This window comes from Pecten maximus, chromosome 18 (assembly GCF_902652985.1).
Source record: "Pecten maximus chromosome 18, xPecMax1.1, whole genome shotgun sequence".
Lineage (NCBI taxonomy): Eukaryota > Metazoa > Mollusca > Bivalvia > Pectinida > Pectinidae > Pecten > Pecten maximus.
Window position 1 is genome coordinate 30,921,863 of NC_047032.1, and position 22,884 is coordinate 30,944,746.

At 36.9% G+C, this 22,884-nt stretch overlaps 2 protein-coding genes across 8 annotated transcripts in view; one reads left to right on the forward strand and one right to left on the reverse strand.

Moving 5' to 3' along the window:
- The window catches only part of LOC117316187 (WD repeat-containing protein 35-like), a 29,183-nt gene extending 17,981 nt beyond the window's left edge, over positions 1 to 11,202 (forward strand). For all 3 annotated transcript variants that reach the window (XM_033870701.1, XM_033870700.1, XM_033870702.1), the window contains 12 exons: positions 564 to 681; positions 2,143 to 2,228; positions 2,503 to 2,646; positions 4,057 to 4,189; positions 4,850 to 4,912; positions 5,591 to 5,803; positions 6,432 to 6,575; positions 6,971 to 7,103; positions 7,912 to 7,998; positions 8,196 to 8,325; positions 8,703 to 8,771; positions 8,982 to 11,202. In XM_033870701.1, coding sequence (XP_033726592.1) covers positions 564 to 681; positions 2,143 to 2,228; positions 2,503 to 2,646; positions 4,057 to 4,189; positions 4,850 to 4,912; positions 5,591 to 5,803; positions 6,432 to 6,575; positions 6,971 to 7,103; positions 7,912 to 7,998; positions 8,196 to 8,325; positions 8,703 to 8,771; positions 8,982 to 9,147 — 1,486 coding nt within the window. In that variant the 3' untranslated portion in view covers positions 9,148 to 11,202. The remainder of the gene's footprint in view (positions 1 to 563; positions 682 to 2,142; positions 2,229 to 2,502; positions 2,647 to 4,056; positions 4,190 to 4,849; positions 4,913 to 5,590; positions 5,804 to 6,431; positions 6,576 to 6,970; positions 7,104 to 7,911; positions 7,999 to 8,195; positions 8,326 to 8,702; positions 8,772 to 8,981) is intronic.
- Positions 11,203 to 12,668: 1,466 nt separating this feature from the next.
- Positions 12,669 to 22,884, reverse strand: part of LOC117316148 (thioredoxin domain-containing protein 5-like) — a 31,832-nt gene continuing 21,616 nt past the window's right edge. The window contains exons 8-10 of one of the 5 annotated variants that reach the window (XR_004529835.1): positions 19,934 to 20,060; positions 16,133 to 17,089; positions 12,669 to 15,932 (exon numbers count right to left, since the gene is read on the reverse strand). Coding sequence is in view for 1 of the 5 variants with exons in the window: in XM_033870656.1 (XP_033726547.1) it covers positions 16,961 to 17,089; positions 19,934 to 20,060 (256 nt within the window). In the remaining 4 variants the exon portion in view is untranslated. Of the gene's footprint in view, positions 17,090 to 19,933; positions 20,061 to 22,884 lie in introns of all 5 variants that reach the window. The other 4 variants (XR_004529834.1, XR_004529833.1, XR_004529832.1 and 1 more) reach the window with 4 other exon arrangements.

Here is a 22,884-nt window from a genome sequence, read left to right on the forward strand (position 1 = left end):
TATTCTACCTTGGGTGGGGGGTCGTATAGAGGTATTAATAATATTATACTATCTATGTATACAGTCCATTATTCTACCTTGGGTGGGGGGTCTTATAGAGGTATTAATAATATTATACTATCTATGCTTTCAATAAATGAAAAAGGTAGTCAAACTTCGTTATCTGGAGCCATGATAACTTGATGACTCTGCTTAACTTGAAGTAAAATAAAGGTAGAAATGCTATATAAAATATACTCGTCACTCAATACTTGGGATATTGCAAAGATATTGTCATGACCCTGATTACTTTGAGGTACTGAGGTTCGACTTTATCTATATATTTATGCATTATATCAATTTTATATTTTCTGTCAATATCTAACTTGCTTAAACCTATTTTGATCTCTCTAATATCATGTATTCATTAAACTTTTGTTACGAGCCTTACAAGTTGGAACTAGCTTGGTTTGATTTTCGTTTTAAGTTAATGTAAATTTAGCCAATGTAAAGATGACTAAGTTCCAATGTAAGTATATTTATCAGAGGACCTTGTGTTGTATATAATGTTGATGTATTTGTAGGAGATTACTGGCAGAGTCAGCACTGGAACAGTTAAACCTCAAAGTGGCAGAGACGGCGTTTGTCCGTTGTCGTGATTATCAAGGAATAGAGTTTGTGAAGCGATTAGGAAATCTCCAGGTAAGGATGTTGTTTTCTCCCTCACTCCAGGTAAACATAATTGTCTACTATGGAAAAAAACACTCCCTCACTCCAGGTAAACATAATTGTCTACTATGGAAAAAAACACTCCCTCACTCCAGGTAAACATAATTGTCTACTATGGAAAAAAACACTCCCTCACTCCAGGTAAACATAATTGTCTACTATGGAAAAAACACTCCCTCACTCCAGGTAAACATAATTGTCTACTATGAAAAAAAAACACTCCCTCACTCCAGGTAAACATAATTGTCTACTATGGAAAAAAAACACTCCCTCACTCCAGGTAAACATAATTGTCTACTATGGAAAAAAACACTCCCTCACTCCAGGTAAACATAATTGTCTACTATGGAAAAAAACACTCCCTCACTCCAGGTAAACATAATTGTCTACTATGGAAAAAAACACTCCCTCACTCCAGGTAAACATAATTGTCTACTATGGAAAAAAACACTCCCTCACTCCAGGTAAACATAATTGTCTACTATGGAAAAAAACACTCCCTCACTCCAGGTAAACATAATTGTCTACTATGGAAAAAAACACTCCCTCACTCCAGGTAAACATAATTGTCTACTATGGAAAAAACACTCCCTCACTCCAGGTAAACATAATTGTCTACTATGAAAAAAAAACACTCCCTCACTCCAGGTAAACATAATTGTCTACTATGGAAAAAAAACACTCCCTCACTCCAGGTAAACATAATTGTCTACTATGGAAAAAAACACTCCCTCACTCCAGGTAAACATAATTGTCTACTATGGAAAAAAACACTCCCTCACTCCAGGTAAACATAATTGTCTACTATGGAAAAAAACACTCCCTCACTCCAGGTAAACATAATTGTCTACTATGGAAAAAAACACTCCCTCACTCCAGGTAAACATAATTGTCTACTATGGAAAAAAACACTCCCTCACTCCAGGTAAACATAATTGTCTACTATGAAAAAAACACTCCCTCACTCCAGGTAAACATAATTGTCTACTATGGAAAAAAACACTCCCTCACTCCAGGTAAACATAATTGTCTACTATGAAAAAAAACACTCCCTCACTCCAGGTAAACATAATTGTCTACTATGAAAAAAACACTCCCTCATTTATAAAACGGTCACAACATCACAGTAAGATTCCTTGACAGCAGTCTTACCCTTGTATAATAGAATCAAATTATCTGTTTTTTCATAAGTTTCGTAACTTATAAAGGAGTAGAAACATTTAATGAATAAGTGAAGTTTTCAATCCTATTGGAGCAAGGCTTTTTTTCAATACTTTGCTACTGTTGTATTGTCTGTGAAATCTTCGGCTAAGATTTTGGAGGTTCAGCACTACTGCCACACTCGGGCCTCAGTCATTGTTGTCTCTCACTCCATTAATGTTAAACTTTCCTATGATATCTTTATCAAAACTTAATGTTGACACTTTTTGATAGAATGAGAATATGAAGCAAGCCGAAGTAGCAGCATATTTCCGACGGTTTGAGGAGGCAGAAAGGAAGTATCTGGACATGGACAGGAGGTAAGAAGGAAGTCATGATTTCTAGGTCATCAGTCTCACGTTACATATTCTATATTGATTTTTGTCTTACATCATCTATAATGGGATATGCTCAATAAACAATTGACATTTTTTATTTAATTTTATAAACCAAAATTGTGAAATATATGGTCATGGTTCATGAATCTCGTTGTTTTCTTTAATATATTAAGTCTCACACTTAACATCTCCCTAATCTTTAACATCTTGCCTCCTGTATTTCCTCTGTAACCTGGTGCCTGTCTATTTTATCTAGAGATCTCGCTGTGAGTCTGAGGAAGAAGCTTGGGGACTGGTTCCGTGTGGTCCAGCTGCTGAAGACAGGATCCGGCGGAGATGACGTACAGCTAGAGGAGGCATGGAACGCTATCGGAGACTACTATGCCGACCGTCAGAAATGGTAAGAACATTTTAATGACATAGGTTAAAGATGGAATCATATATGTATCAAACATTTACCAACTGTAAATTACCAATACAAGTGTATAATTGAGGTAAACTGTTGTTATAAAGAGGGAATTGATTGACAGGGAGGAGAGGACACCAGCTGATACCAATTTAACATCTAATAAGGGCTGGAATGATAAAAATATCACCCACCAATTTAACATCTAATAAGGGCTGGAATGATAAAAATATCACCCACCAATTTAACATCTAATAAGGGCTGAAATAGTAAAAACATCACCTGGTCCTCAGACTGCCTGCAGTAAAGTTTTATTGGGACAAAAATACACTTTCAGCCCATCACTAAATAGTCATCACTGAATAGTGAACAGTTTATAGTGAGCGAAACGGTTTATAGTGAACAGTCTTATTAGCACTCTGTCTGTCGTCCAGCGTCCGACAACAGTTAAACTTGTTTATAACTGACATCACTGGAGATGTAAGGTTGAGCCAAATTGGAAATTTTAATTTACTTCGTAATAAGCAGAAATTTGTATCTACTGTATATTTACACCAATCTGATAATTTCCTTCCAAACATGATGTCTCACTCCTCCCGTACACAGGCAGCAGGCCGTGACGTACTATGTACAGGGGCTGTATAATCTGATAATCTGTATAACGTCTCACTTCTCCCGTATACAGGTAGCAGGCGGTGACGTACTATGTACAGGGGCTGTATAATCTGATAATCTGTATAACGTCTCACTCCTCCCGTATACAGGTAGCAGGCGGTGACGTTCTATGTACAGGGGCTATATAATCTGATCTGATAATCTGTATAACGTCTCACTCCTCTCGTACACAGGCAGCAGGCGGTGACGTACTATATACAGGGGCTGTATAATCTGATAATCTGTATAACGTCTCACTCCTCTCGTACACAGGTAGCAGGCGGTGACGTACTATGTACAGGGGCTGTATAATCTGATAATCTGTATAACGCCTCACTCCTCTCGTATACAGGCAGCAGGCGGTGACGTACTATGTACAGGGGCTGTATAATCTGATAATCTGTATAACGTCTCACTCCTCTCGTACACAGGCAGCAGGCGGTGACGTACTATATACAGGGGCTGTATAATCTGATAATCTGTATAACGTCTCACTCCTCTCGTATACAGGCAGCAGGCGGTGACGTACTATGTACAGGGGCTGCATAATCTGATAATCTGTATAACGTCTCACTCCTCGTATACAGGCAGCAGGCGGTGACGTACTATGTACAGGGGCTGCATAATCTGATAATCTGTATAACGTCTCACTCCTCTCGTATACAGGCAGCAGACGGTGACGTACTATATACAGGGGCTGTATAATCTGATCTGATAATCTGTATAACGTCTCACTCCTCTCGTACACAGGCAGCAGGCGGTGACGTACTACGTACAGGGGCGTAACCAGGAACGTCTAGCCGAGTGCTACTACATGTTGGAGGATTACGCAGGGCTGGAAAAGATGGTCCAGGCTTTACCGGAGAATCACAAGTTACTTCCGGTACAAATAATTCAACCTGTTGTCAAGAAGCCATTTTCAACCAAAATTATATCATAGAGTTTTGTTTTATTGAAGTAATTCATATAGCCTTTTGAAATGTTCCTGTCATGAGTAATTGAAAAGGACCCTACTGATTTGGTTTACATTCCTATTATACAAAAGTACCTCATCTCCCCATTTAATCTCAACAGGACCCTATTACGTTAAATTGGATATTAAGTTTTTTTATGAAAATAGTTTCTATTACTGTGATTAAATTCAAGAATATGAGAAGAAATTTGAAAATTTCTCAGTTTACTGTGCATTTAAATGGTGAATCATGTTTGATTGGAGTTTGAGTTCTGGTCATTTATATTATCAACAGCATATACAACATGTACATTGTATAAATAGAGATATTAGAGCGGCTATGTCATACGGAATTTATTGTTCAGTAATTTGGTATGCCTTGAGCCCTTAGGAAATTGGCATATAAAAGTATTATTAAGTAACAAGTTTATTGAATTCTGTATGACATAGACACAAATGTAAGATTCTATTTATCACACAATTGATATTTGTGAGATTTAAAGTTATGTGATAAAAGTAACTTTGCCCGATACAAATCTGTCCCAAATATTTATTTGCCCATGTTATTTATAGTCTTTCTATTTGTGTTAGGACATTGCGGCCATGTTTGTTACCGTGGGAATGTGTGAACAGGCAGTCAGTGCCTATTCTAAGGTAAGTACCCAAGTATTGTAAAGTAACTACATAAAAATGGCCGTCCACTTACCCTTCATCTGCATCAACACCAGTCCTGAACAGGCAGTCAGTGCCTATTCTAAGGTAAGTACCTAAGTATTCTAAAGTAACTACATAAAAATGGCTGTCCACTTACCCTTCATCTGCATCAACACCAGTCCTGAACAGGCAGTCAGTGCCTATTCTAAGGTAAGTACCTAAGTATTCTAAAGTAACTACATAAAAATGGCTGTCCACTTACCCTTCATCTGCATTAGCACCAGTCCTGTATAGTCAAATTGGAAAATTCCTGAGCTTAATTTATGGCAACGCAGGATTTGAGGCAGATATATTTGTTTCACAAGTGTGCTCTAGTTTATACTGTAACTGTATTAACAAGTTGTGGACCTCCTGACGGGTGAGTCACTGTAATAACTATCGTGGTGGTCAGGTGGAACAGTGATAATATATTTGCCTTTCACTTGGTGGAGGTTTGAATCCTCATTTGGACATAAAATATATGGGATCACCTGCTGGACCACATGGGTTTCCCCGGGTGGTCCAATTTCCTCCCGCAGTAAGACTCCATCTGGGATAATGAATGATTCATATATGTTGGTCACAATGGTTATAAAATAAATGAATTTTGATTTAATTTGATGTCTATTTGATTTACAGTGTAACCACATAAAGAAAGCCATCGACTGCTGTGTTCATTTGAACCAATGGAACATGGCCATAGAACTGGCAAAATCTAACAATGTCCGTGAAATCGACTCTCTACTAGCCAAGTATGCCCAACATCTGCTGGAGAAAAACAAAACTGTCAACGCGATTGAACTGTACAGAAAGGCTGGGCATTACCTAGAGGCTGCTAAACTGCTATTTAAGGTAAGCCCTCATACATCTGTCTGTCCAGCTGTCCAGCCCTCGTTCGTCAGTCCAATCCCTGTACAACCCCTGTACATATACCCATATATCTGTCAAGCCCCTTCACATCTTTCTGGTCAGCTCCTGGATATCCATCTGACCAGCCCCCGGACATCCATTTGTCCAACCCCTGTACCTCTGTTCGTCCGTCTGTCCAGATTATTTTCCATGCCTAAACTTCCTCATTGTTGTAGGTACATTCTTGAAACTTGTATGTCCTTTAGTTGTCACGGTAATTAAACATCTAAGGTTTACATTAGGTCTTATATCAATCAATCCATATATTGCCCACAATTCTAAATCAGACTGTTACATTTACCTCCCTCTACCTCAGTTATGTCTACACTTCTCTATACAGCTGTTCTGTTTGCCTCCCCTACCTCAGTTATACCTACACTTCTATATACAGCTGTTCTGTTTACCTCCCCTACCTCAGTTATACCTACACTTCTATATACAGCTGTTCTGTTTACCTCCCCCTACCTCAGTTATACCTACACTTCTATATACAGCTGTTCTGTTTACCTCCCCCTACCTCAGTTATGTCTACACTTCTATAATACAGCTGTTCTGTTTACCTCCCTAACAGATGGCACAGGAGCAAGCAAAGAAGCGAGAAAAACCACTCCATATCAAGAAAATGTTTGTATTGGGTGGCCTCCTTATAGAACAGTATCACGAACAGATGAAGATGACCTCAAGGGCAAAGGTCAAGGACAAGAAAGGAGCCATGGTAATGTATTATCTCAGACTATAAAAAAAAACAAAATAAGATTTTAGGGCAGCCAGATTATTTGAGTCAGGGATGACATAATAGACTCTCTACAGAGTGTTTTTATTATATTACTGTAGAGACATTGTAACGTGGTCCAAACATTGTGACATGGTCCAAACATTGTGACATGGCCCATCAGTTAATGTCTGGGGCTATCGTGGCAGTGAAGATGATAATGGAGGATGCTACTGTAGAAAATGTTTTTAATTCCACTTTTTGATCTATCCATGTAGAGACTTGAATGTGTAACATTTCTGTAGCTCTTCAAGAACATATCAAATACACTATTACTTCTTATACTTGACATGTAAAAACAACCCCCAGACTGATTGTAATCTTATTTTCTTTTATAGGCTGCATCTGCGTTGGCTGGCTTTCTAGAGGAGGACACGACTGCCGTCACAGACAGTAAACTGATAGACAATGCCTGGAGAGGGGCGGAGGCCTATCACTTCTATATCCTGGCCCAGAGACAGCTGTTGGAAGGTGAGTGTTTATGTATATCCTGGCCCAGAGACAGCTGTTGGAGGGTGAGTGTTTATGTATATCCTGGCCCAGAGACAGCTGTTGGAGGGTGAGTGTTTATGTATATCCTGGCCCAGAGACAGCTGTTGGAGGGTGAGTGTTTATGTATATCCTGGCCCAGAGACAGCTGTTGGAGGGTGAGTATTCGTCTGGCCTAGTCGTGGAATACTGACACTGAGTCAGAGACAGTTACTGAAGTTACTGTCAGAGAGATATAATGATCTATACATGAAATACTCCTTGGCCAATATGAAATTGATGACCTAAGTACACCAGCATTCACAAGGTCAGGAGCAATGCCTAAAAATGGCACAGGCCATAAAACTCAGGAATAGAGTCATAACAAAAAATTCTGTAAAAACTAGAAAAAAACTTTTTTTTTAAATATCAAAACAACAATTTTATGTATATCTACCTCCCATGGTTTTCCTTTCTTTCATTGAAATCCATCATTAACTGTTGGAGTAGTTCCCTTCACACTCTATAAAGTGATGCATAGTCAAAACAGAAATACCTCCCCTCACGCTTACCTACCCACTTTGGTCTTCCTTTCTACTTACGTTTATTAAAACACATCAAGAAATGTAGGAGTTCCGCTTGAAAAATTATTGACAGACAGACTAACATAAAGACGATAACTACATGTCACCAGCCGTTTAGCAGTGGGGTAATTATTACAATGTCAGAACTACACCTCACCAGCCTTTTAGCAGTAGGTAATTATTACAATGTCAGAACATATTGGTAAGATTGTGTGATTGTTTTTCAGGGTATGTGGATGCTGCAATGAGAACAACGCTGTTCCTTCGAGAGTATGATGACATCATTGACGCGGTTGACATCTATGCTTTACTGGGTGAGATTTCTGTTCCCTATATAGGACATACATTATAATATACAAGTGTAGAAACTGTTTATAAATATTTATATAACAGAAAATATCTAGGAACAGGCTGTATGATCTTGTGATATTAAGCAAGAAACATTTAAATAATTGTAAACACACGAATATTGGTTTTGTAAAAAAAAATTGCATGCATTTTATTTCTCCAGCTCTGACATCGAGTGCTAACAAGGCGTTTGGAACATGTTCAAAAGCATTTATCAAGCTAGAAACACTGGACACATTATCTCCAGACCAGCGTCAGGCGTACGAGGAACTGGCCCTGGAAATATTTACAAAGTAAGATAATATGTAACATTGAATGATATCAAGATACTTAAAATTATACGTGTACTCAATATTATGTGCATTTTTACAAAATAATTTTATTGAGACAAACACATGCAGTAAATCACACTACAGGTTAAAATGCAGAAGTGGAAATAGGACTTACTAATTAGAGCCTTGACCTCTGGTTTGAGGTAGTAATTAAAACCTTGACCTCTGGTTTCAGATATTAATTAGAACCTTGACCTCTTGTTTCAGATACTAGTTACGAGTTTTGACCTCTGGTTTCAGATACGGTCATGTCTCAAGTTTTTGTCTGATTATTAATGATATATAAATTAACTTATTTAATTTTAATTTACAACATTTATTAAATTTTATGATTACAGGAAAAGCCCAAAAGACAGTCGGACTAATAAAGTGGAGTGTACTAGCTGTGCTACAAGCATTCCTGACTGGTAAGTCTAGGTCTCTCCTGTGTTTTAATCTCCATCAAATAGAACCTTAACCATGTTAACAATCACTAGAAAGTAACTTCCATTCCCAGCATTTACCTCATAGACAGTTTGCTTGTATTTAATTGTGGTTTTTGACTTAATTTGGTTAACAGATTATTCTGTTTTTTTCTCACAGTTAATCAGTGTTAATGAACCATTGTTTTATTGTAGGTCGACCGTTTGTCCTAACTGTGACACCAAGTTCCCCACCTGTATAGTGACGGGGCGGCCATTGATGGAGTATCAGTTCTGGATGTGTAGCGCGTGTAAACATCGTGCCTATGAGTCGGAGATCACAAGCAGACAGACGTGTCCGCTGTGTCATACGTCTGTTTAACAACGCTCAAACATAGTCCTTAATACATGATTATCAAATTAAATTGACTCTCTTATTTTAATGAATTGATAAAGGTTTCCATAGTAGAATCCTAATGTCCATCATTAACAGACAACTGTGACTGGCACTAGTAAGTGTAGTAAGATGTGATGATTTTATTTTCTCTGCTTATTGGTAAATTGACAAAGGTTTCCGTGGTGATGTTACTACAGTACTAGACAACATCCATTAAACTGTGTTGTTCAGGTGCACGATCGGAAGGGTGGGAGTTTAGCTGGAGTATTCGTTCATGATCTTGAGTATTTATTGGCCAATAGTAAAATTATCATGACAGCACAGACTTGTTTGATAAACTGTTAGTGGTAATATGAATCATTTCCTTCAGATCTTAGATATGTGTTTAAAAACCTTGGTATATCACAACCAGTATTGGATTGTTGGGTGTGACATTTCTGTGACTACACTCCGTCACCCTCGTCAGATAAATGATCAGTGAAGTGTATTCAAACAGATTGTTATCAAATTGCCAGCCTCAGTTTCATCAATAATCCTTAACTTTAGGAAAATCCTTTATTAAAATTTTCCATAGGAAGGTATTACAGAATTAAGAATTAAGATTTTTACCTCAAAACCAATAATGCTTTCATAAAGAAATGATGTTATAGAAACACTGATCAAACCTGGGCGAGGTCCTTCCGTCTACATTTATACTCTTCTGTACACCGAGCTGGTTAATCACGTTCAATCTGTGTAGAAGGTTTTTGACTTCATTACTGGTATTAATGTTATGTATTCAGTATGGGAATGATGTTACAATTTACTCCTCTCAATCCATCTCTGTTCACTTTGTTATACATATCATTGATAATTGCTATACATGTATATGGTATGTGATTACTTGTCTGAATGGTTGTGTGGTGTACTGCAAGGGACTTGTTTCTGTCGAGTTATGGCCCTTGACTTATCTGTTTTCAGAGTTATGGCCCTTGACATATCTGATGTTTTCAGAGTTATGGCCCTTGACATATCTGATGTTTTCAGAGTTATGGTCCTTGACATTTCTGATGTTTTCAGAGTTATGGCCCTTGACATATCTGATGTTTTCAGAGTTATGGCCCTTGACATATCTGATGTTTTCAGAGTTATAGCCTTTGACTTATCTGTTGTTATCAAGAGTTTAAGAACTAATACACTGCCTTATTACAAATGAATAAGTTGCTATACAATTGAGGTATATGATTTTTCTAATTTCAGATTTGAGTTTGATTTGTTACTGGAATTCATTCAGTGTAAGAGTACTATTGAAATACATTATTGTAATAGAAAGGACATACTCATTTTATTTATTTTTCATTTTTTTTTTTCATTTTTTATTTATAACTATTTTGAAATTGCCTCTGATCACTTAAATATTTTTGAAATATTATAGAATTTAATTTATTTAAGCATATCTTAAATCTTTTATTATAACTATGAAACCAAACTAGTTATATTTCTTATAAGTTCTATAAGTTTCTTCACTTTTAAGATATATTTTACATATGAAGTAACAGTTGTATCCAGGTTGTAGATACAGGAGGGTGTGCCACTTTATGTATGTATGTAATTTACAATTCCTGAACTCAAATTACATCATATTCCTACCTACTAGATCCGTCCAATTTATATGTAAATCTCTAAACATTCCTATTGTGATAGTTATATTAAACATGATTTTCTTTTTTTTTGGGGGGATGGAGGGGGGATTTAAATGGAAGACAGTTGTGTATGTGGTGTTTTCAAGTGCTTTCTCTGGTATTTACTGTATTTACAAGTATTTATTATCACAAATATATCATGATGATTGAACACTCTCATCACAAAGATTTGATTCTATGATGGGAGCATGAACACATACATTTGCGAAATCTATGAATTGTCTATTTAATGTGAAATTGTGAAAATCAATCTGACACCGAAATGTTTTCCGATCCACTCTGTTTTAAGTAGGAAAAAGAAATCTTTGAGAAGTTCTGTGATAGAACTTCATCTCAAATAAAACTTTTTATGAATGACTGTTTTGTTTGTTCATCTGTTCAGCCTCAGTAACAAAATAAGGTCAATGCAGGCGAGCATGGTGCTGAATTAAACCAACTGATTTTTGCTCTGAAATCCTTCTTCTTCTTGAAGAATGACAGGATTTGGTCCACATTTGGTTAAAACCATAGTTGGAAAATGCGGCAAAACCAGGTAGAAAAAAAACACCTGTAAGGTAACTTGAGGTATTTTGGCATGATTACCGATACAGTCAAACATTGATGATTCAAACTTTGTTGATTCAAATTTCTCACTGTATCAAACTTTTGGCTTGGTCCCAAATTTCCTCACTATATAACGCTACGAACGAACCTATGTATGATTCAAATTTTTTACAAATCAAAGTTTTCGATGTATCAAACTTTTTCCATGGACCGTTCGCTATCAATGATAATATAGGTAATTGACATCTCATGATTCGAGCAAAACATTAACCGGTACTGACCACTGGACAGGTGTTTGTCTCTCACAAAAGCTCTGACTGACAATAGGGATTACGATAGCATGTGTTGTCTACTCCCGATCATGGGGTTGATTAATAATCAGGCCCAATTTAAAGATTAATTGTCATTGTACCACGTTTGCTATGCAACGCCAGTTTTGATTGGTTTAAAACCGTGAATTATTTGCCAGTAATACACTCTCGTGTCAATAATACATGCTCGTGAGTCACAGCTGTTACAATCTTTGCCCTCCAAATCGAGCATTTGTAAACAAACATGGCACCGCCAAAATTTTTGAACGTCGGAGACCGTGTATTTTACAACGGAGAAATTTGCCAGATTGTTAATTTCTATCAACGCAGAGCAGACTTTGCTAAACAATATGTTGTAAGGTCAATTTCCACAGGCAACCTTTGGAGAGCATTTCTACATGAATTTCTGGCCGACATCCCTGAAAGTTCTCAACTGGCTTGGGATTGACGTCGGCTGTTGAATATTCATTAGCACGTGCGCCTTATCGTTTCTTGTGAATTGTAACAGCCATGTAGCGACACATTTCCCGGGGGTTTCTTTGCCGTTTTTCTATTAGGAAGAGATAGATCTCAGAACTAAACAGGACATGGTAGAATAGAAATAATCCACTTTGACTCGTGTATTGTTGAAGGATATACAACTCGGACTCGGATATTTTGCAATTAAATTAATAACGAAGGCCGCAGAGTTATTAATTTAATGGCAAAATATCCTCGTCCGAGTTGTATATCCTGCAACAATATACGAATCAAAGTTAATTGTTTCTTAATTATCAAGAAAACATTGATCTATTGTCAACCATGAATAATTCGAAAGTCCTGCTGTTTCGAAGTTTTTCTTAAGTCCCTTGAACTTCGAAACATCGAAGTTTGACTGTATATCTAGATGAGTATGCAGGCCCACAAATCTAGAGTTAAAAGTTTCTGTATTTGTCTGTAAATATGGTAATTGATGAAAAGGAATACCAGAGTATGTTCAAGGAAAATATTTATTCATGATGAAAATAAATTACTGACACCATAACAGATTCTGAACAGATTGGAACACAACATAACCAGCATCTTCCTCTAAGAGTGTAGCACCATAATACAAAAGAAATTCAAAACTATTACTGTTAAAAAGCAATTTCCATTTCTGTCAAAATCAAACATTGATGAATAAGGCAGTATCATTTCATCCTGAAAATTTAGTTATTATACTTATTTCAATTATTTAGAATTTTAATTAGTGACTCGCACATAACAAAATATCACCAGATCACTTTGTATACTTTAAAATAGTGACATTGAATACTTCAACATATCAAATAAAAACTGATATGATTGTTAACATTTTTTTTCATTTGATATAATTTAGTTATATTTACATGGATCAAACTCCTCTTAATAAATAGTACACGACCTTAAATGTCAGCATATCAATAATCTATAATGAATTATCACATTAAGTAGACGAAGAGTATATTGGCAACAAGAATGAAAGCTTAAAAAATTGTATGGATCCAAAGATGATTAAAAAAAAAAAGACAAAAATGTTAAGGTTTCAAATAAAAAAAAGGACAAACTTAGGATGAAAAAGCAGCAACTATTAAGAAAACAAACACCAGTTTCAAAAATAATCTTTTTGACAAAAAATATATTGTGAGAAAGAAAAGATGGCAAATTAACACAAAATGAGTAGACATCCATATAAGGGCATACTATTCATCCTTATCTTTGGGAACTTGTATAAGGTCATATCCTTACACAGAGAGCCATATAAGGTATGCTATCCTTATAAGGTCATATCCTTACACAGACCCATATAAGGTATGCTATGTCAATGTAGAATCCTTATAAGGTCATATCCTTACACAGAGAGCCATATAAGGTATGCTAATGTCAATGTAGAATCCTTATAAGGTCATATCCCTACACAGAAAGCCATATAAGGTATGCTATGTCAATGTAGAATCCTTATAAGGTCATATCCTTACACAGAGACCCATATAAGGTACGCTATGTCAATGTAGAATCCTTATAAGGTCATATCCTTACACAGAGAGCCATATAAGGTATGCTATGTCAATGTAGAATCCTTAGAAGGTCAAACCTTATACAGAGAGCAATATAAGGTATGCTATGTCAATGTAGAATCCTTATAAGGTCATATCCTTACACAGAGAGCCATATAAGGTATGCTATGTCAATGTAGAATCCTTATAAGGTCATATCCTTACACAGAGAGCCATATAAGGTGTGCTATGTCAATGTAGAATCCTTATAAGGTCATATCCTTACACAGAGAGCCATATAAGGTATGCTATGTCAATGTAGAATCCTTATAAGGTCATATCCTTACACAGAGAGCCATATAAGGTATGCTATGTCAATGTAGAATCCTTATAAGGTCATATCCTTACACAGAGAGCCATATAAGGTACGCTATGTCAATGTAGAATCCTTATAAGGTCATATCCTTACACAGAGAGCCATATAAGGTATGCTATGTCAATGTAGAATCCTTAGAAGGTCATATCCTTACACAGAGAGCCATATAAGGTGTGCTATGTCAATGTAGAATCCTTAGAAGGTCATATCCTTACACAGAGACCCATATAAGGTACGCTATGTCAATGTAGAATCCTTAGAAGGTCATATCCTTACACAGAGAGCCATATAAGGTGTGCTATGTCAATGTAGAATCCTTATAAGGTCATATCCTTACACAGAGAGCCATATAAGGTGTGCTATGTCAATGTAGAATCCTTATAAGGTCAAACCTTACACAGAGAGCCATATAAGGTATGCTATGTCAATGTAGAATCCTTAGAAGGTCATATCCTTACACAGAGACAGTATAAGGTATGCCGATGTTGAAATAGAAGCCCTTTAAGGCATGACCTACACAGAAATAGCCATAGTATTATCTACTATAAAAGAAAATTACAAAATAAGAAGACTTATGATTTAGATACATACATGTACCTTATGGCTGCCTTTGAGTCCCCTGTTCTCACCCAGAATAGGGTTCTCACACATTATAATGACAAAAGAGCGCCCCTGGATGTTCATGTTTTAGTGCCAAAATTACTGGCAAATGTAAATAGAATTAATCTCCTTGTACCAGGTGTGTACAGGAACATGTTCCCAAGGCCTTATATATAAATATCTTGGGTCGCCACTGACAGAATGTTCAATACAAAATGGTTGTCTTGTTCATTCACTCTTTAACAATGCTTTAAGAACATAATTATATACAAAGGTTTGACATCAACATGCATCAATTTGAACATTATGACTTTAAACATTCATTACCACAGGTTCAAGTTTTTTGTTACATTGTCAGCAATAAGTTTAGGGTACATCATTATTTATATTTACATTTATTGGAGAGTAATTATGCTTAATTAGTCCACTTTTCTGTCATATTAATTAGTTTGTGAAATTCTTGGAACTGCCAAGTCAGTTTTGTAACGATGAGATCTGTGATGTCAGTACAGTGGTCACATGACCAACTGATGCTATAGTTCCACAACACAAATATTGTATTGAGTTATTTACAATATGTGATGTCACCACACTGGTCATGTGACCAATTGATGTTATAGTTCCATAACACATATACAATTGTATTGAGTTATTTACAATCTGTGACGTCACCACAATGGTCACATGACCAATTGTTGTTATATTTCCATAACACATGTTGGATTATTTACATATAAGAAAGGGAGTATATACAGTGTAAATATATAAACACTTATTTTGATTCGGAGTTTAACTTTGACATATTTCTCCTTTAATTAATTCTCCCTTTATTGGACAACCTTGGGACCAAACAATTTGGCCATTTTGAAGTAAAGTCTGATTTCACAGAGTTTGCTAAAAGTAAAAGGATTTCACCTGACTTGTAGAATCACTAGATTCAGAATACATCAAACAACTCACACCAATGATGCACTCATACAGAATCGACCTGAGCTTTTCATACAGAATCGACATGAGAATTAATTTATTTTGATAATTTGTGACATGATCTCCCAAAGATATAAAATAACTGTGTTACTATTAAATGGCACAATCACAATATGATGTTGTTATCTTACCAACTCTCTCTCTCCCCCTCTGATGGTCATACAAAACCTTATACCACACATAACCCAAAAAGTAGGAACCTTGATCCCCATAAATTGCTTATTATATCCCCACACAAAACATCTCAAGTCCTCGCACATAACTAGTTATCATAAACCTTCGCAAAACTATATATTAAGTCCTCGTACATAACCAGTTGTCATAAACCTTCGCAAAACTATATATTAAGTCCTCGTACATAACCAGTTGTCATAAACCTTCGCAAAACTATATATTAAGTCCTCGTACATAACCAGTTGTCATAAACCTTCGCAAAACTATATATTAAGTCCTCGCACATAACTAGTTATCATAAACCTTCACAAAACTATATGCCAACACATTACTAACTAAAATAAATCTAGAGGAATACATGCCTAACCACATTCTAAGTGTATCTATAACCAGCTTTTCTTTAAATGACTCCACACAAGATACATATACTGGTATATGTCCCCACTTTATAACCAGTTATTACTACCAAACTACACAAACCACCTAGCATACCCCTAAACTAAGTCCCTATACATAGACGTACTGTATCATAAACCCAGCTGTTCCATCATATGTAAAACACCAATATCGCCAATTTATGTACTGTATTATAAACCCAGCTGTTCGATCATATGTAATACACCAATATCGGCCATTTATGTACTGTATTATAAACCCAGCTGTTCCATCATATGTAATACACCAATGTCGGCCATTTACGTACTGTATTATAAACCAAGCTGTTCCATCATATGTAATACACCAATGTCGGCCATTTACGTACTGTATTATAAACCAAGCTGTTCCATCATATGTAATACACCAATGTCGGCCATTTACGTACTGTATTATAAACCCAGCTGTTCCATCATATGTAATGCATACCCCTAAACTAAGTCCCTATACATAGACATAATATATCATAATTCCAGCGGTTATATCCTATGTAATGCACCAATGTCGGCCATTTATGTACTGTATTATGAACCCAGCGGTTATGTCCAATGTAACACACCAACGTGAGCACTATCCACATTTCCACACACAGCAGTTTATGATCTACTACACACATCACCACATATTATGCACCAACACATGTTCTTTTCATATACACCCAAGCATTCCTGTACTTCTGATGTTTCCAAAAAGGCTTCATAGTTCATCATGAGGTTCAATATTTTTGAGGACGAAAGCCTCCAAAGATCCAACGTCACGTGCTCCACTGTACTCGCTGATCATTTCACCGTCACGGAAGAGGAGTAATGTCGGGTAGCCACGGACCTGGGGACAGAAATAAGTATATCAGTGAGTGTCACAAGGATATAGGAGATAAAACTAGTATATATAGAGGAGTAATGTCGGATAGCCACGGACCTGGGGACAGAAATAAGTATATCAGGGAGTGTCACCAGGATATAGGAGATAAAACTAGTATATATAGAGGAGTAATGTCGGATAGCCACAGACCTGGGGACAGAAATAAGTATATCAGTGAGTGTCACCAGGATATAGGAGATAAAACTAGTATCTATAGAGGAGTAATGTCGGGTAGCCACGGACCTGGGGACAGGAACAAATATATCAGTGAGTGTCACCAGGATATAGGAGATAAAACTAGTATCTATAGAGGAGTAATGTCGGGTAGCCACGGACCTGGGGACAGAAATATGTATATCAGTGAGTGTCACCAGGATATAGGAGATAAAACTAGTATATATAGAGGAGTAATGTCGGGTAGCCACGGACCTGGGGACAGAAATAAGTATATCAGTAAGTGACATCAGAATATAGCAGATAAAACAAGTATATATAAAGGGGATGAACGGTTTTAAATGGGTAACCAGAGTCACCAGGACAGAGGAAGTCTATGGGAGATAAAACTAGTATATATAGAGGGGATGAACGGTTTTAAATGGGTAACCAGAGTCACCAGGACAGAGGAAGTCTATGGGAGATAAAACTAGTATATATAGAGGGGATGAACGGTTTTAAATGGGTAACCAGAGTCACCAGGACAGAGGAAGTCTATGGGAGATAAAACTAGTATATATAGAGGGGATGAACGGTTTTAAATGGGTAACCAGAGTCACCAGGACAGAGGACGTCTATGGGAGATAAAACTAGTATATATAGAGGGGATGGACGGTTTTAAATGGGTAACCAGAGTCACCACTCACCAGGACAGAGGAAGTCTATGGGAGATAAAAGTAATATATATAGGGGGGATGAACAGTTTTAAATGGGTAACCAGAGTCACCAGGACAGAGGACGTCTATGGGAGATAAAACTAGTATATATAGAGGGGATGGACGGTTTTAAATGGGAAACCAGAGTCACCAGGACAGAGGACGTCTATGGGAGATAAAACTAGTATATATAGAGGGGATGAACGGTTTTAAATGGGTAACCAGAGTCACCAGGACAGAGGAAGTCTATGGGAGATAAAACTAGTATATATAGAGGGGATGAACGGTTTTAAATGGGTAACCAGAGTCACCAGGACAGAGGAAGTCTATGGGAGATAAAACTAGTATATATAGAGGGGATGAACGGTTTTAAATGGGTAACCAGAGTCACCAGGACAGAGGACGTCTATGGGAGATAAAACTAGTATATATAGAGGAGTAATGTCGGGTAGCCACGGACCTGGGGACAGAAATAAGTATATCAGTAAGTGACATCAGAATATAGCAGATAAAACAAGTATATATAAAGGGGATGAACGGTTTTAAATGGGTAACCAGAGTCACCAGGACAGAGGAAGTCTATGGGAGATAAAACTAGTATATATAGAGGGGATGAACGGTTTTAAATGGGTAACCAGAGTCACCAGGACAGAGGAAGTCTATGGGAGATAAAACTAGTATATATAGAGGGGATGAACGGTTTTAAATGGGTAACCAGAGTCACCAGGACAGAGGACGTCTATGGGAGATAAAACTAGTATATATAGAGGGGATGGACGGTTTAAAATGGGTAACCAGAGTCACCACTCACCAGGACAGAGGAAGTCTATGGGAGATAAAAGTAATATATATAGGGGGGATGAACAGTTTTAAATGGGTAACCAGAGTCACCAGGACAGAGGACGTCTATGGGAGATAAAACTAGTATATATAGAGGGGATGGACGGTTTTAAATGGGTAACCAGAGTCACCAGGACAGAGGACGTCTATGGGAGATAAAACTAGTATATATAGAGGGGATGGACGGTTTTAAATGGGTAACCAGAGTCACCAGTCACCAGGACAGAGGACGTCTATGGGAGATAAAACTAGTATATATAGAGGGGATGGACGGTTTTAAATGGGTAACCAGAGTCACCAGGACAGAGGACGTCTATGGGAGATAAAACTAGTATATATAGAGGGGATGAACGGTTTTAAATGGGTAACCAGAGTCACCAGGACAGAGGACGTCTATGGGAGATAAAACTAGTATATATAGAGGGGATGGACAGTTTTAAATGGGTAACCAGAGTCACCAGGACAGAGGACGTCTATTGGAGATAAAACTAGTATATATAGAGGGGATGGACGGTTTTAAATGGGTAACCAGAGTCACCAGGACAGAGGACGTCTATGGGAGATAAAACTAGTATATATAGAGGGGATGGACAGTTTTAAATGGGTAACCAGAGTCACCAGGACAGAGGACGTCTATGGGAGATAAAACTAGTATATATAGAGGGGATGGACGGTTTTAAATGGGTAACCAGAGTCACCAGGACAGAGGACGTCTATGGGAGATAAAACTAGTATATATAGAGGGGATGGACGGTTTCAAATGGGTAACCAGAGTCACCTGGACAGAGGACGTCTATGGGAGATAAAACTAGTATATATAGAGGGGATGGACGGTTTTAAATGGGACACCAGAGTCACCAGGACAGAGGACGTCTATGGGAGATAAAACTAGTATATATAGAGGGGATGGACGGTTTTAAATGGGTAACCAGAGTCACCTGGACAGAGGACGTCTACCTAGTTTCAAGAAGTTTGTAGGAAATCTCCAGACATGGCGTACGAATAAAATATTATGCCAGACAGACAGAAAACTTTATGGCATAATACTCCCCATGAATTTTTTACATGCATATCAAAACATCATCTTTTAAAACTTTACCTTGTGGAGTTTACAGAGAAGTTTTTCTACAGTACAATCCACCTTGCCAAGTCTGATAAATGTACTGCCGATGAATTTGGTGGAGAGATCATCCCAGACCGGAGCCAGTCTTTTACAATGTCCACACCTGTAAATATGTTTATACAATGTCCACACCTGTAAATATGTTTATACAATGTCCACACCTGTAAATATGTTTATACAATGTCCACACCTGTTAATAAGTTTATACAATGTTCACACCTGTTAATAAGTTTATACAATGTTCACACCTGTAAATATGTTTATACAATGTCCACACCTGTTAATAAGTTTATACAATGTTCACACCTGTTAATAAGTTTATACAATGTTCACACCTGTAAATATGTTTATGCAATGTCCACACCTGTTAATAAGTTTATACAAAACATGACAATTATAGATTAAATCAATCTGAGGAAACAAATAACCCATACCATTCCCTGTCTTATCAGGGTATCAAATCCCAATATGCCAATCAACCCTGATCATAAGCTTGGTTCATTTTCAAGTATGATGCTTTAACAAGTGTATCTATTGATATAGTTTTCACTATTTCTACTACACATATCAAACTGATTTCATTTTCAGGGACATGCCTGGTATCCTTTAGATTTGATAGTTCAACCTTCAGGGTACTGGTAATTTAATTCCCTGTAACACATAAAACATTGTGGTATATGTATGTATGGGGTACGGAATGAGGAGAGGCAGTCTCACTGAACTTACCAAGGAGTGTAGAACTTAACAAAGACAAACTTACCAAGGAGTGTAGAACTTAATAAAGGTAAACTTACCAAGGAGTGTAGAACTTAACAAAGGTAAACTTACCAAGGAGTGTAGAACTTAAAGGTAAACTTACCAAGGAGTGTAGAACTGGACAAAGGTAAACTTACCAAGGAGTGTAGAACTTAACAAAGGTAAACTTACCAAGGAGTGTAGAACTTAACAAAGGTAAACTTACCAAGGAATGTAGAACTTAACAAAGGTAAACTTACCAAGGAGCGTACAACTTAACAAAGGTAAACTTACCAAGGAGCGTACAACTTAACAAAGGTAAACTTACCAAGGAGCGTACAACTTAACAAAGGTAAACTTACCAAGGAGTGTAGAACTTAACAAAGGTAAACTTACCAAGGAATGTAGAACTTAGCAAAAGTAAACTTACCAAGGAGTGTAGAACTTAACAAAGGTAAACTTACCAAGGAGCGTACAACTTAACAAAGGTAAACTTACCAAGGAATGTAGAACTTAGCAAAAGTAAACTTACCAAGGAGTGTAGAACTTAATAACAAAGGTAAACTTACCAAGGAACGTAGAACTTAACAAAGGTAAACTTACCAAGGAATGTAGAACTTAACAAAGGTAAACTTACCAAGGAGTGTAGAACTTAACAAAGGTAAACTTACCAAGGAGTGTAGAACTTAACAAAGGTAAACTTACCAAGGAGTGTAGAACTTAACAAAGGTAAACTTACCAAGGAGTGTAGAACTTAATAAAGGTAAACTTACCAAGGAGTGTAGAACTTAACAAAGGTAAACTTACCAAGGAGTGTAGAACTTAAAGGTAAACTTACCAAGGAGTGTAGAACTTAACAAAGGTAAACTTACCAAGGAGTGTAGAACTTAACAAAGGTAAACTTACCAAGGAGTGTAGAACTTAACAAAGGTAAACTTACCAAGGAGTGTAGAACTTAACAAAGGTAAACTTACCAAGGAGCGTACAACTTAACAAAGGTAAACTTACCAAGGAGCGTAGAACTTAACAAAGGTAAACTTACCAAGGAGCGTACAACTTAACAAAGGTAAACTTACCAAGGAGTGTAGAACTTAACAAAGGTAAACTTACCAAGGAGTGTAGAACTTAACAAAGGTAAACTTACCAAGGAGTGTAGAACTTAACAAAGGTAAACTTACCAAGGAGTGTAGAACTTAACAAAGGTAAACTTACCAAGGAGTGTAGAACTTAACAAAGGTAAACTTACCAAGGAGTGTAGAACTTAACAAAGGTAAACTTACCAAGGAGGTAGAACTTAACAAAGGTAAACTTACCAAGGAGTGTAGAACTTAACAAAGGTAAACTTACCAAGGAGCGTAGAACTTAACAAAGGTAAACTTACCAAGGAGTGTAGAACTTAACAAAGGTAAACTTACCAAGGAGTGTAGAACTTAACAAAGGTAAACTTACCATGGAGTGTAGAACTTAACAAAGGTAAACTTACCAAGGAGTGTAGAACTTAACAAAGGTAAACTTACCAAGGAGTGTAGAACTTAACAAAGGTAAACTTACCAAGGAGTGTAGAACTTAACAAAGGGTAAACTTACCAAGGAGTGTAGAACTTAACAAAGGTAAACTTACCAAGGAGTGTAGAACTTAACAAGGTAAACTTACCAAGGAGTGTAGAACTTAACAAAGGTAAACTTACCAAGGAGTGTAGAACTTAACAAAGGTAAACTTACCAAGGAGTGTAGAACTTAACAAAGGTAAACTTACCAAGGAGTGTAGAACTTAACAAGGGTAAACTTACCAAGGAGTGTAGAACTTAACAAAGGTAAACTTACCAAGGAGTGTAGAACTTAACAAAGGTAAACTTACCAAGGAGTGTAGAACTTAACAAAGGTAAACTTACCAAGGAGTGTAGAACTTAACAAAGGTAAACTTACCAAGGAGTGTAGAACTTAACAAAGGTAAACTTACCAAGGAGCTGTAGAACTTAACAAAGGTAAACTTACCAAGGAGTGTAGAACTTAACAAAGGTAAACTTACCAAGGAGTGTAGAACTTGACAAAGGTAAACTTACCAAGGAGTGTAGAACTTAACAAAGGTAAACTTACCAAGGAGTGTAGAACTTAACAAAGGTAAACTTACCAAGGAGTGTAGAACTTAACAAAGGTAAACTTACCAAGGAGTGTAGAACTTAACAAAGGTAA